At 38.0% G+C, this 15,457-nt stretch overlaps 1 protein-coding gene across 7 annotated transcripts in view; it reads left to right on the plus strand.

The window, feature by feature from the left end:
* The window catches only part of RBM33 (RNA binding motif protein 33), a 129,419-nt gene that overhangs the window by 40,307 nt on the left and 73,655 nt on the right, over positions 1 to 15,457 (plus strand). For all 7 annotated transcript variants that reach the window (XR_004256966.1, XM_032237273.1, XM_032237276.1 and 4 more), the window contains 3 exons: positions 363 to 421; positions 13,001 to 13,151; positions 13,957 to 14,285. Coding sequence is in view for 6 of the 7 variants with exons in the window: in XM_032237273.1 (XP_032093164.1) it covers positions 363 to 421; positions 13,001 to 13,151; positions 13,957 to 14,285 (539 nt within the window). In the remaining variant the exon portion in view is untranslated. The remainder of the gene's footprint in view (positions 1 to 362; positions 422 to 13,000; positions 13,152 to 13,956; positions 14,286 to 15,457) is intronic.

Here is a 15,457-nt window from a genome sequence, read left to right on the forward strand (position 1 = left end):
TTCTTAGTAACCATATTAGTACTATGATGCATAGAATTAATGTGAATTAACTCACGGAATTGGTATAATATTTGGAATTTTGGAAAATCATGACATGCCTCTGATTCTGTGCTGCAAAGATCCCTCACTCAGTAATGTGTGAAACAAAACAAATATTTCAAATTGCCTGTGCCTTGTTTAATTTTGTAGCCTATGCCATCAGCATCCTAATTGCCCTGTTGCATGGTGTTAACACATTTTGTCTGCATGCAGCTGTTGGGGAGAATGGGGCGGCAGCTGCCTGTGAATGTGGTTGTATATGAAAATGGCCCGAAGTCTTGGCTAAAACAAATTGATTTAAAAGGTGTGCTCCTTGTTTTTAGTGCCCTTGCTGCCAGTCCCAACCCAGCCAAGACCTGCTTTAGGACCCCAGAGATTTCCTGTGAGTAGCAGCTGTTCCTTCTTCTCTGATATGGATAAGCATACATTTGTAAAGAAATATTAATATGGCAAATAAAAGTGGTGCCAGTGAAATATAATTTTAAGGATTTGCAAATATTGACAGTGATCTGTGAGCTAGAAAATTGTTTGTTAAAAGCTTAAAGGTCAATGAATTTTTCAGGCCTGAATTAATTTTGTTTTAATTGTAAAAACTTCCAGTGGGGAGTTAAAAAAAAAACACCACATACTGGCTGGGTTTAAAATAATAATAAGGACTCCATCCATCCATTAGAGTCCTTCCAGAATAAATAGAACTGGTTTTATTTAATAAAAAAGGCATCAAACATTGTGTATTTCTAATGTAAATGTAAATATTTTTATTATTTTTCTTTTGTTGTATCTTTAATGCCAGAAACTGATTTACTACTGGTGTCTATTACCTCCTTATCTTCTTTTTTGTCCCAAACACAGTGACCAGGTGTTTCCCCTATCAAAGCTACTACACTTGGTTGATTTGCCTCTCAGTGTCGCTGAATATATTCCTACTTCTTTTCCCTTTTATATTTTTGCAGTATGTAAATTTTCCAGATTCCCCTCCCCCCAAATTCTTGTGGTGTTATAAGCAAAAAGTCTGCTGTATTTTATTGCTTCTTTTTACTGTATACCTTTTTTTAAAATTTCAAAAATAATTAAACTAATGCGATGAGGTGATTTGTGTTTTAAATGCCTGAAAATCATCTCCTTGGTAATTCGTTATTTTGCAGGAGTAACTCGGAATAACGAAAAATTCTAGTCTGGGAATGCACAGTGTGGTAGTATAGATTGTTTAATTGTTCTTTGTAGGTTATTAATGCAGAAGGATGGCAAATTCATGGCTCTCCATGATTTTCTTAGCACCTGTGATCTGGGAAATAACTTGTTAGAAGAAACCAAGTCCTCTTTTCCAGTTCATACATAGTACTAAATGAATCTCAGATGGAGCCTGATAGTATTTTTGTTCATGTACTGCAAAAAGCATAAGAAATTGGAACATTTATTAGTTATCATATAAATTGTGAATTTTTGATAGAATTAATCTCCTTTTGGACCCATAATTATTAGATACTGGTCTTCATTTTTCATAGAGAATGTGCATATTTGAGACACAGGTCCTGAAAAAGCCTTTTAAAAGTGTGTTTCTCATAACTAGAGACATTTGACATTGCTTTTAATTAATCATCCTGAGGATAAGGTATGACCAAACCAAAAAATTTTAGGTGCTGCTTTGTTTTCTAGACATGTCTGCAGTGAATATCGATGGTGAGTTTGACTAATATTGTAGGTTTCACAATATTCAGATAATGTAAATTTTAAAGGCACGTTGCTATCAGGATGTTTCTGTAGAACGGTATTGACGAAACATTTTGGCACCAAGTGCCGAAACTGGAGCGGGCATAGGGGAGCACCGGAAACTTGGCATGCACATGAGCGAGCACCCAAAACCAGAAGAGCAGTTCCCTGGCACATATGCGTGAGCTGGGAAGCTAAGCTTCTGCTTTACGGCATGCGCATGTGCACCGGTCACCTGTTCTTCTGGTTTCTGGTGTGCATGCACATGCGAAGACCAGCTGGCCAGCACGCATCCTCCCACATGCACCGTCTAACTGGTCTTTGTGCACACGGGAACGCTGGAAACTGGAAGAGCAGCTCCTCGGCGCACATGCACGCACTGGGGAGCTGAGCTTCTGCTTTCCGGCGTGCGCATGTGCACTGTTCACCTGGTCTTCCAGTTTCTGGCAACGGATGATGGCTGGCGTTCCCGGGGAGAATGCTCTGCGTGCCACTTCCAGCATGTGTGTCATAGGTTCGCCATCATGGGTATAGAAGAATGAATTGAATCTTTCAATGGCCAATTTATAAACCAATAAAACGTGTACAAAATGAACATTATTAAAGTGAGACTTAACAAACATGAGGATTTGACCATATTCTCATTAATATTTAATGGATATTCTCATTAATATTAATGAATAATATTTAGTATCGTCACTCCTGCTTCGAACAGTGCTAGTCTATGAGAAACCAGCTTGATGTTTTCGCTCTGCACTATTTATATAAATTGGATACATGAGAATAAATAGAATCACCACTAAATCTGAACTTGAGGGAAAGGCTACTCTTGCTCCTTTTTAACTCAGTCAAGGGTGAATATCATGGTAACAGGTAGATTTTGATATTTGAAAGTGAATCACAGAAAGTGCTTTTCCTCTCAAACTTTTTGTTTGATAGCTCAATTTGTTACCTAATTTTGGAAAGGATAAATCACCGTTCCTTGAATCCATCGATGAGATTTTTATTTTACAGTGTTCCATGTATAAATTGAAAGAAAATTAGAAGAACCAAACAAGTCAGAGATTCTCTGGATCATTTTTAAACACCTGGTGGAGGGAGCGCTTCATTCTTTCTTTCATTCATTCGACAAGCCACTGCAGTCTGAATTATCATATTTTTTGGATTATAAGACGCACCTGACTATATGCACCCAAATTTAGAAGAAGAAAACAAAACAAAACAAAAAGTTTTTGCCTCTGTGTGCCTCATTTTCGGCCCTTTTTGGGGCCCTTTTCCAGCCTTTTTTCTACTCATTTTTGAGGCTTTTCTTGGCCTGTTTTCCAGGCTTTTTCTGGCCTGTTTTTGAAGCTTTTTCTGTCTTATTTTTTCAGCTTCTTTCAACCCATTTTGTTTTGCCTGAAAAAGGGGCGTGTAGAGGCAAAAAAATGGCTGATGGGTGGACGGGGCTTCAGCAATATTCAGTCTATAAGATGCACAGACATTTTCATCCCCATCTGGGAGACAAAAAGGTACGTCTTATAGTTTGAAAAATATGTTTAGTCTGGTTAGGGTACAATTCCCATTGCTTTAAGTCAGGATAAACATCAGTGTTGAGGGTTTGTAGCATGGAAAACAGTAATGGAATTGTCTTCTGCAGGTATAATTACCTAAATTTGAATTTGTTTGCATTAGGTGCACAAATTGTTTCTTGTTGAGGAAGATATGCTTGCTGATTTATGCAGATAATGGTTGATTAGCATTTTTTTTCTCCTCAGTTTAGCTGGTAGATCACAAGCTATCTTAAATCTTCTGTTGCTTATCAAAATGGGAACAGAATGTGGCCGAGGAGTCATTTTCATGTGTTAGGAAAGCTAAATCATTTGACCCAACTCAGGGCACCGGTCCTGACTCCAAGCTGAATATTTTTGTGAGATACAGCAGATAATGCATATTTATCTTCTAAAACGAAACACGTTAACCATTTATAGTCATTGTGAATATGTATTAAAAGTATCCTATCATCAGTTTCACCAGTTGATAAAGAATATAGTTGCTTACACACTTGCGCTGTCATTTGTTTAAATGTGAGACATCAAGTGCAAAGAGGGTGGGAGGAAAAAAACTCTACCCGGCTGCATGGCTGCCATAGCAATTGTGTTTTCGTTATGGCGGTGCTGTTAGAACAGCAGCAGTAAATGAAATTTTCACTCTATTACTGTGCAGCCGCGCTGGCAAATTCCACCTGGTCTGGAAAGCATTTTCCTTTCTTTTTAACATGATACAAGGTATCAGGTGGTCATGATTGACATTTCTTGGATAGAGCTTTATACAGCATTTCATGCAAATCATGTTCGAATGAGACTGCTGAATCAAATTACATTTCCCCCCCTCCTATTACAGCCCCTGCAGATGTGCAACTGAGCTTTCCTGAGCATCTCTGGCAAGTTCTCTTCACGAGGACCTGCCATTTTCACAACTTATCTACCTAGTCCTATTATTAGTATCTTCACAATAGAGCTGATCTGTAAAGTACACAGAAGATCAATTGCTGTGGCTCCACCCCTTCTGCCTATGGCTTCAGTGTCAGACTGGGAGAAGGGAAAATGCAATTTACAGTGCAGGTGACACAATAACAAACATCCTCCATTTGCTGGGGAGCTTCTAATTAATCACTAATTCCATACATTATCACACTATCAAATTTAATCATATCAGTGCATTCCCATCTGCAGGAGGAGCTGCAGAAGCTAAACACAATGATAATACTTATTAAGCTAGGGGAGAGGGGCAGGATCTAAAATGAACTATCCTTTTCTGATCCTTCTCCCTCATGGCGCTTTCATAAATGGTAAAATCAAGCTGATGCCATGATTGCTCACATTTTGATTTGATTTGAATAGTCATAGCAAATAAGCTTTTTCTGAAACATAACAGATTTTTTAATTTGTTTTTTTAAAAAAAACATATAGATCCTCAAACATTGATGTATAAGATGCTTGCTTAAAAATTCAGGTGGATAATAGTAGGATCGAGTTTAGTGTGACTGTTTTACTTTGTAATATATCTGAAGTAGAATTTTTTTTTGTTGGGGACCTTTTCCTTTAATCTGCAGAGCAAGAACCTTCTGGCCGTAAGAAAGAGGCAGAATGAATTTCAGTACATACAGCTTGATTAAGAAAAGGGGACCAGTATAGGTATCACTCAAGCAGACAGATCTTATGCATTGAAGTCAGTGATCTGTGAATAAATTATAATCCAATAGAGCATCACTTCTCAAAAGTACTTTAAAGAAGAAAGCTTCAATGAACGATCAGTGTCAATATTTTTTCCATTATTGCTGAATATTTGCTTGCTTGATTTTTATGCTGTCAGATCTTAAAATATGTGGCAGTTTTCAACTGTGAACATACACAGAAAATAAAATTAAATATAATAAAAATGAGGGGAAGTACAAGTGTAGAAATTAGTTAAATTAAAAAAAAAAGCGGGATTAGCTTTTGGCCTCCTTTAAGTTGCTCAGTTCTAACTGCTTTACGAAACTCCGCCAAAGTCAGCAGTAATCTAACCTTGAAGAAACTACCCCGTAAACTGGAAGTCATAACGGAAAGATTCCCTGATTCCTCCCGCCCCAAAACATGCTTCATACACACTGAAGATGGAGATAGTAACCTCCCTAGTTGAGGTGAGTGCATCAGATAGAATGGCTCCAAAGGTCTTCCAGAGGGAAGCCTGAATGAAAACAGTACTTTGAATCATAAACAGGAATGGTGCCTCTAGTCACAACTTTTGGAAGCAATCTCTGGTATGCTGTGTTTGATGATACTGAATGCAACTAAATGATCAAATACGGCCGGGAGCAGGGTCACTCTGCTCCCCAAATAAGTCGTCCTCTACTGTGTTTTTGACCGATAATGCTTGATGAGTGTTAAATGCTGATGAACAAGAATATAGCGGTTCTTTGTGTCGAGAAATCCTGCAAAAGTCACAAAGTCCTCTGCCTTCCATTGTCCAAATATCCTTAGTTTCAAATTCTTAACATCAAACATTCTGATTATTGATTTTTTTTAACAACTCAGCTAGTTACTGCTTTTTCTACTTCCCATCTTTCCAAAGGAATAATTCTCTTCAATCCACAAAGAACAATCTACAACTGGCGTAGATGTGAATTCATCTACTATAGCTCTCTTTGGGAAGTCACAGGATGAAGTCAGCTTATTCTGCTGACTGGACTGATTCCATCCATCCAAGAAGAAAATTATTTCCCTGGTTGCAGTATCCACCATCCCCACTTAAAATGGGCACTGGATAGTTTGGACACTTGAGCAGCTTTGAGTGGATGGGATGGAGCAAGCAGCTCCACTAATCTACAATTAGCTCACCATAGATCCATTATTTATCCTTGGCCTTGCCATAGCAGCCATTGGAGTCCCTCCCCCCACAAAATTTAGAATTATATTAAGAGTCTGAAGTTCTTTTATTTCATAAGGGGTAGCTTAAAGGTCTGCTCTGGCACTGATGATGTTACCTACCATGTTTCCCCGAAAATAAGACAGGATCTTATTTTCTTTTGACCCCCGAAATAAGCGCTTGGTCTTATTTTTTGGGGAGGTCTTATTATTTTTGAGGTGCAGGAGATGGTGAGCATGGTCACTTCATGACTGCTGCTGTGTTGCGTTTTGCTGGGGGTGCCACTCTTTTTCTAGCAACCATTAGAGTGACAAGGAGCGCGGTGGCTAGGGTTGCGGGAGTGGCTGTTAGGAAGGGCGTATGGGGTGCATGGGAAAGTTCCCCCCCCCCTTTCCCCTCCTCCGGCCTTGCCTTCTCATCTAGTGTTGTTTGTGTGGCAAGCAACCAGAGGAAATGGTCGGGAACTGCTGCGCATGCGGTTAAATATTTTTGGAGAGGGCTTATTTTTAGGGGAGGGCTTATTTTAGTGCATGCGCTCAAAAGCCCAATTGGGCTTATTATCCAGGGAGGTCTTATTTTCGGGAAAACAGGGTAGTTGAGTAATGAAACATTCGCAAGGTAACAATCAAGCTCAGAGATCAAGGACCCTTCATTTCAACCCTGAACTACAATATTCTCCTTTAAATCCATGGTACTTCCAGACCATGGATCACACCTATCTCTCTTTTCCACCATTGCACCAAACACAATTTACGTGTTTATTTTTTTCATTAGATTTGAATCTCACCAATAAGAGGTAAAGTAGCTTATGTGGGGTTTCATACCCACAACCTATGATCTAGTTTGGGTTGAGACACTGGCCCAAAGTCATCCAGGGACTTTCCATGATGGTGGGTGGACTTGAGGTACAACAGTTTTGTCTTTAACACCATAGTGGCTCTCTAATTTTGTGGTGGGCTCCATCATGGGGTTAATTCAAGACTACCATGTTGGAAATAATTTGCTGAGAATATTTGCAGAGGACTGGAAAAGAGCTGATGTGGTTCCCATCTTCAAAAAAGGGAAAAAAATAGATCCAGGAAACCACAGACCTATCAGCCTGATCTCTACCAGGAAATATTCAGGAAACGGTATAGGGTTTCCTGCCTAGGCAGAGGGTTGGACTAGAAGACCTCCAAGGTGCCTTCCAACTCTGCTGTTGTATTGTATTGTATTGTATTAATATGATGGCAGTGAAACAAGACTTATTTTGAAAACATTTGCACAATCCATTTTTGCATACTTACCCTATTTTAATTGAATTGAACCAGGGTTATTTCCTGAGATGACTGTAATGTTCACTGGCTTCTAAAGTAAGAGGATTAACATTTGTGACAAATAGATATAGTCTTAAGTAGTGTCATAGGTTACTGTAGTCCTTGATTCTTTGCATTTATGCCATTTTAATAAGAATTAACAAAGTATCCATACCTAGATGTCAATGACATTCCTCATCTCTTTGTACTTTAAGTGAGATTAATACATGAAAATATGTGGAAACAAGAGTATAATTTATTGAAAAATTCAGTGACATTGTTAAAGTATTTAATTAGTCTAGTTGAAAAAATACATAGAGTGACCCTTTAGAAGAGCTGATAAGTGTTATAATAACTGCTAGATCCTCTTTATGCTTTAATTTATAATATTACTGTAACACTAAGCAATTTATGCTAAGTTTTCTCTTTTATTGGTAGCCAAAGTTCTGTCAGGTTCATGAATAGATTATAAGAGATAATATCATGTAATTAACAAGAGATGCCAAAAGTAAAAGTAGAATTTGTATGAGAATTGTGTGTGAGAGAATGTTAATTTTTTTAAACTAGGGATTATATTTGAGAGGATCAAAGGAAAGCAAAATAGTTTAATATTTTGACAGGATTAAAAGTAACCTTATCTCATATTCTTTCAGACAGTTGCATTGTTGTCTATGATGAATGCTGAACAAGCTAATCAGATTCCCCGACCAACCGTAGGTAGAAGTTAGAGCAGATGCTTGCAAAAGTAATTGGTAACACCTATGTTATTCCTTTACTTTGACGCATAACTGAAATATCTATGCTAAATAATAATAATTATTATAGCATTGGTTAATCATATTTCTCTTAATTTGTGAGGCCTATGTTGGGTGACAGCATTTAGCCAATTTTGGCTGACCTCAGAAATGAAGCAGATTCAGCTTGGCTGATATATGGGTAAGAGATTACCAGAAATCAGAGCACCGCACTAGGAGGTTAAAAAAAAAAACACCACTTGGAGACTATGAAATCACCATCAGCTGAGTTTGAGTTGAGGATTACATTAGCCTTATAAAAGAAGTTGATAATCTGTGTTGCATGTTTTCATAACAGAGCTCAAAAAATTAAGGCAAATTACTACTAGAAAATGTAGCTTTTATATTGTAATTTCTGAAAACTATAGTTATTGAGGGAGAGTTTACATTTTAAAAAAATTGCTGTTGATAAATAACACAGAAGTTATCATAGCATGGTCCATGTCCTTTCCCCATTGCAAGCGAAGTGATAAGCTTTTCTAGGATGTTGCCTGTTGCAAAACATATATGTATCAGACGGTTTCTTTGGTGAAAACGGTTCTTATATAGATTTAAACTATTTAAAACTTGCAACAACTCATCTAACATTTCTTTAATAAAGGTGACAGAAGTAATTTCACAACTTCAGGGTTTGAATGTAAAAGCTGTCACACGCAGACTTTGAAGAGTTTCTGGCAAAGAGACAGCTAAGAGACTGAAAATGTCTCCAGTGTTATCTTGCCACTGCCATAAATTTACTAAGCCTAAGGCACACCTCTATATCTTGTCTTAGCTGTCCCACATGCAATGGGGAGGGGGTTAATACTATTGTTGCTGAGATGGTACGAGCAAAGCTCTTTGAACACTTTAATATGTTGTATAAATGTTCATGCTATAGAATGTCAGGCACCATGAAAGGAGCGTCTGTTTTAATAGGCAAAAGACACTTGTGGCCCGGGGCTCTGAACTTCTTTAAATGAAGTTTAGGGGTGGGTTTACCATTCTGAAACTTCAGCTCTAGCACACCTGGCCTGTGGGGGGTCTTTCAAACTTTTCTCATCCCTCTTGTTATCCTTGGCTGATAAAATCATGCGAGGGTAACACAAACTGCATCTCTCAAAAATAAGCTTTTCCCTTCAAAGCCAGCAATACCTCTTCAGCCCCCAAAGTTTAAAAAAAGCATAGCCCTAAAATGTTGTCGTTTCAGATTTATTAACTGTTTTGATTTAATTTTATTACTCTTATTTGAAATTTGCTACATTAAAATCATTAAAAAAGAGAAACAACTATTTTATCGAACATACTGATTCTTTTCATCTATTGTACAGCAGTGATTGTGAGTGTGAAAACACATCTTTGGTGGTGTCCCCTGCAGTATTAAAGAGTGTTGTTGAATGCAGTCTTAACTACAGTTCATCAGAAAAAAGAAAATATTTTTATTTCACTTAATGTATCTGTCAGCCTAACAGATTAGAATATATTGTGTTTCTTGTTAGAGCATATTGTGCGACTATTTTTTCTCTTCCTAGTTTGCAATCATGGGAGAATTCCTGGTTGTGTATTTCAGATGTTTTGCTAGAATTTTCAAAACTTAATTTCTGTTTTTTTTTAAAAGGCCATAAGCTCCTGAATTTTAAACTTAATTAAATTAAGGTATCTCATTCAACAATTTCAATATTTTAATTGAGCAAATCTAACTAATTCCTACAGTAGCATAGTCAAGATCCACAAAGAAATTTATATAACATCATCAAGGCATCCATGGGGAAAAAAAGTAATTAGAGGAATCATAATAGCATTGTGTAGTCATGGTGTGAAAGCAGGTAAAATAATAATAAAGAGCCAGCAATACTAATGCCATGAAATCACAGAGGTAAATGTCTTGTGTAAGGGACTTTGTTAAATCTAAAATATTGCTAGTGTAAATACTGTGTGATATTTAGAAAGAGAGAGCAAATTGAGGCACTATGGAAAGGTGTTGAGCGGTAGAGCTGATTTCCTATAATTATAATGGATGAAATTGTGCTTATTTCATTCTGATATTTCATATCTAAAACCCTTTGCTTAAGAACTGATTGTGCTTGTTCATATCCCAAGGGAAATAATCTCTTAAGGAGTACTAGGTTTAAGCATAATCTTTTGTCTGCAGTCCCCTTCCAGTTAGGTGGATATCTGTTGACTAAAGTAAGAGGAGCAAGTTCCTTGGGACTAAAATGAACTTCAAACAGAAGTTAGAGGTGGAAATCCATCTAAGGCCAAATTCTATTTGAAAGGCAACATGGCAAACATATTAGATCATCTTGAATGCTTCCCTCAAAAGTTAAAAGTTGCACTAAGTGAGGAAAACCTTTATCGTCCGTCACATTATTTTTAAAATTAAAAGGATGTAAAGCTAATAAAATAGTTTATAGTTAACATTATCTCGTGTGTGTGTCTGAGTGTGAGAGTAATAGTAGTAGTGGTGGTGATGGTGGTGGTGGTGGTGTTGTAGTAAAACTGGAAAGCATAGAGCAGCCTGGGCAACTTTGAAATATCTGGTCTTCAACTCCCAAAATTCCTGGGGAAATCATGGGGAGTTCTGGGAGTTGAAATCCAGATATCTTAAAGTTGTCCAGATTGAGGAAAAACTGGTATACAAGTCTCATCCCTAAAAATAATATATGCAAAACTTTTTGTGTCTTTTAAAAATGTTTTAAGCAGGATAGTTAATGTTTACGACTAAAGAATATAATACAGCTTCTGTAATTTATTTATTGATCAGGTACTCATTCTCATTAAAGCAAAAGCAGCATAGTAAACATTGGCTAGTATATTTGAAAACAAATTGTAGGTTAATAAATTTATCATTCAGCAAAAAAACTGTGTTTTCTCCTCTGCTTTGTAAAATTGCTGGAGATAAACTGGAACCTTTAGAGGTAGTTCCCAAATGCTAGAAAAAGATGGTTATTTTACAGAGAGGTAGGTAGAAGCTATATTTATAATCCTGTACTCTCTTAATGCATTTTTGTAACATTCTAAAAAAAATGAAAAGGGGAAGTGAAACATGTAATAAATGGATACACAGAATATGATATAGAACATGTGTAATATCTACAGAAATTACTTTGAAGGAAAAATCTGCTGCATTAACAGTAATGCCATTGAACTGAGGGATTAGACTCAGATATAGCAGGTTCTGGGAGGGAGTATATCAACTTTGAAAAAATCCTGAACAATGTATGATCTTCACAGACTGCTAAATTCCTTTAAGTTAGGATTAGACGAGTTCATGAAGGCATGAATAGTTACGGGTACTTAATGTATCCAGTATGAATTTCGTATCCACTATGGGGAATAGCTTGGCCAATGATTCTGCTTGGTGTATATTGCAAAACAATACAGAATAAATATGTATGGTTGTGGAATAAAACTATTGGTATAGATGTTAATATAATCAAGAAATGGGGCCCTTAACACATTTGGAGCCCCAAGCTATATTGAAAAAACATAGCTCCTCTTACATACTTAAGTATGCCTGGTTAATATATTAACAAGATATCATATCTTTAATATATTAATCAAAGCATTCACATTTACCCGCAAAGAAAGCAATCATTAACACAAGACTATATTATCCAGGGTGTGGCATTACAATAGCAAGTGTGCAAGTTAGCTGGACAACTGTTCTGTTCAGATTTGGTACTTGAATGATGATAGTGATAATGTGCGTCTTAAAGGGTCAATTGCAATACAAATAGGCAAAGAGTTTTTATTTTGGGAAGAATTCTCATACAATATTGTCACTTCCTGTTAGTGTTTGGGCTTCAAAAAGCTTATTCCTTTTTAAGTACATTCTGTACGTGTTGGTACAGAGGTGAAAATTAATTACAGAGTTAAATTTTAAAGTTTCTCCCCTTGCTGATAATGAAATAGCTAAATATCTGTCTGTAGCCCATTTATTTAGAACAAAGAGTAGGATATCTGTGTTAATTGTTTATATCCTTTTTTATAATAAATGTCTCAGTTGCTTTGGTATTTAGTATAATGTAGGTGTCAAATGTTTTCTTCTTTATTCTTGAATTTATTTTATTTTTTTCCTGCAGGGCACATATGTGCATGTGTGTATGAAGAGGGCTACAGATCATTGTTTGACACCAGAAAATTAAACTAACCTGTTTCCCCCAAAATAAGAGCTCCCCAGATATTAAGCCCAATCGGGGTTTTGAGACCTAAAATAATCCCTCCCCTGAAAATAAGCCTTCCCCCAAAATTTTGCAACACAGCAGCAGCCATGTACCTCATAAATAATAAGACCTCGCTGAAAATAAGACCAAGTGCTTATTTTGGGGGGGGGGGGGGTCAAAAGAAAATAAGACCCTGTCTTATTTTGGGGAAAACACAGTAGCTTCATTTTTAGTTGTTTAGGCTGTATTAAATAGATAGCAAGGAATATGGTTTTAAAAGATTAAATGTCGGGAGCATAAAATAGACCTTCAGACTTTTGGATTAATGGGATAGAAGTTCAATAATTGTAAGGATTTCAGTAAGCTTGAAAAGGAACGGTATTCCTACAGGCCTGTTGTGGTTATTAAAACATTTTGAGTTTTCTGTAAACATGTTGTCCTTAGATTCTGTGTTCACAGGCGCAACAAAAGATGGAAACTTGCAAGACGGCAAGTTGTGCAGATTATAGAACAGATATTTTGTATGTATTTGTTACACATTTTCTTCTAAAAGTAATGGACTAGTGAAGAAATGTTACAAGGGTAATTGTGCCTCATTTCTCTCTCTTCTCTCTTTTTTTAAATCATGCAGGGCCCTCCAGATTTTCAACCAAATGCTCCTGGACCCGTTCCTAGTAATTTCAACCAAGCCCCACGACTTTCTCTCCAAGATCAGTGGCGAGGACCTCCACCCCCTCTTCCGCCCCCACCTCCACAGGAAAGAGAACCTTTCTTCATGGGAGGTACGGCCATTGTCTTACCATGTGGGAAGATACATTTCCCCCAGGGATAGGATTGGACATGAACAACGAAGCCAGAATCTTCTCTATCTTGTCATTTGGCCAATCTCAAAATCGTCCCATTATTCCTTTGTTTGTATTTAGCAGTTATGTACGTACTCTTGAAACAGAGTGGCTTGTAGCCCGGACCTTTTTCCTACACATTTTTTACCTTGTTGATGCATTCTTAACCACAGAAAATTTTCAGGAAGTGAGGCACCAACTACAGGATTATTTGTCTACAAAATTGGTGACTTCTAGTTGGAGTAGAGTATACTGGGCCCGTGATGGCGAACCTATAGCACGTGTGCCAAAAGTAGCACGCGGAGCCATGTTGCCTGGCATGTATGGTGTCGCCCATTCCTCTTCTATTTTCTGGCGCACACGACGATCAGCTCGTCTTCGTGTGTGCGGCAGTGCCGGAAACAGGAAGAGCAGGTCTTTCATTTTCTGCCATGCACATGCACGCTGGCCTGCTGATTGTTGGGTGCACATGCACTCCAGTAACTGGAATAGCATGTGCACCAGAAACCAGAAGTTCATTTTGCAGCACACAAATGCCCCCTGGGCAGCTCCTCTTCCTGGTTGCAGCCCAGAAGAGCGTGTGTGCGCTCCCTTTTCAGCATTTGGTTAATGGAAGAAATTGTTGGCCATCCTCCTAGCAACTCTCTGTTAGACTTTTATTTCCAGTGGGGTTGGTCCAAAACTGGTGTTTTGCTTGGCAGATGAGTTAGTTTCATGCTATCTCCATTTTTTATCTTTCTGACAGAGCCGAGATTTCCCGGCCATCACTTGTTTGAACAGCGGAGCCCGCCGCCACCACCGCCCCCCCTTCTTAACAGCACACACTCTGTGCCTAGCCAAAATCAGCTCCCATTCAGTCCATCTGGGCCTGGTTTCAGCCAGCAAGGGCAGCAACCCCTGTTTCCAAGAGAAAGGCTGGTAAGACCCAGTCTGCAACCTCAGGGTCCAGTGGGAATCCTTCACTTCGGCCAGCCTGGAGCAGCCAACGCACGGCCTTTTCTTCCCCCACGGCAGTCCTTCCTGCAGCTCCCAGGACAGCCTTTCCTCAACCCCCTCGCCCAGGCCGGCATGCAGGTATGTAACGATTAGGAAAACCCTTCTCATCACTGTTGAGTCTCATCTCCACGACCATTGTAACCTGAACTCTCCCGTGTAAGTCCTCCAGTGTCCTTGTTCTTCCCCATTGTTCCTTACTTGTCTTTCTGCAAGAATACAACTTTAGAGAATAGTATAGATCTGCTATCTGCAGTCACATAAAAAAAAAAGATGGCAACTCTCTTGTCTGGTACTTGGGAGAATATAGCCAGCTTTTACTGAGCCGTTTTTTGGCCCTTTCTTCAAACCCTCCTATATGTAAAGCAGTCACTTCCTTCATATTTCAGGCTAAGTGGTGAATATTGATCTGCCTAGCATACTCGTGCTGTCATAGGGATTCTGGGAGTTGTAGTCCAAACTTATGTCGAGTGTGCCATTTTTTCTGGAGGGCGAGTGGGGGAAGCTGTTATGTAATAACATTTAGTCTTAGTTCAGACCATACATTGCTGAAGTAGAATGCTGAGAATAGCTTCCTTATAAACAGAGCTTAAATACTTAATGTTCGAAGCAATTTAAACTTGCCTTTGTATTGCTGTGCCAAGCATGAAAGCATTACTCTCCCTACCATCACCTCCACCACTGGTGGCCAGCTCTAATTGTAACATAAGGGCTAACTGCAACTATATCATGAGAATGTTTCAAAGTGAAGACATTAAAAAGTTGATTTTTGTGAAGCTGTTCACAGAGATATTGAGATTAAAGAAGTATGTAATATGACATTGTTACATATTCCATGATTTCCTAAAATTGATTTACTCCAGAAGAAACACCAAAGTCTATTTCCTGAAAACAAGTTTCTGTAGTATGTCTGTTACGCACTCATTTAAAAAACATCAAATCCGGAACACTACAAGACTTAGAGCTCCCTCTTCTGGTGTTCCATTTTCTTCCATGAGCGCTCAGAAAAAAAAAACAATGGCTTCTAGTAGTTCATTCGCTGAAGCATTAAAAAAAAATGATTCTGTGTTTTATTAAAATTGAAAATGTCCAAGATTTAAGCTGTGATCTTCACCTTCATCCCAAAAAAGGAAGTTACAATTCAGGAGAGATCTTAGATTAATCTGAATTGATCTGATTAAAATTGAGTGGTATTTAATTGGACTATTCAACTCTTTGGATTTGAAGTTTGAAAGCTGGTCAGAGTAAACAGA

The sequence above is a fragment of the Thamnophis elegans genome, chromosome Z, assembly GCF_009769535.1.
Source record: "Thamnophis elegans isolate rThaEle1 chromosome Z, rThaEle1.pri, whole genome shotgun sequence".
NCBI classification, from domain to species: domain Eukaryota; kingdom Metazoa; phylum Chordata; class Lepidosauria; order Squamata; family Colubridae; genus Thamnophis; species Thamnophis elegans.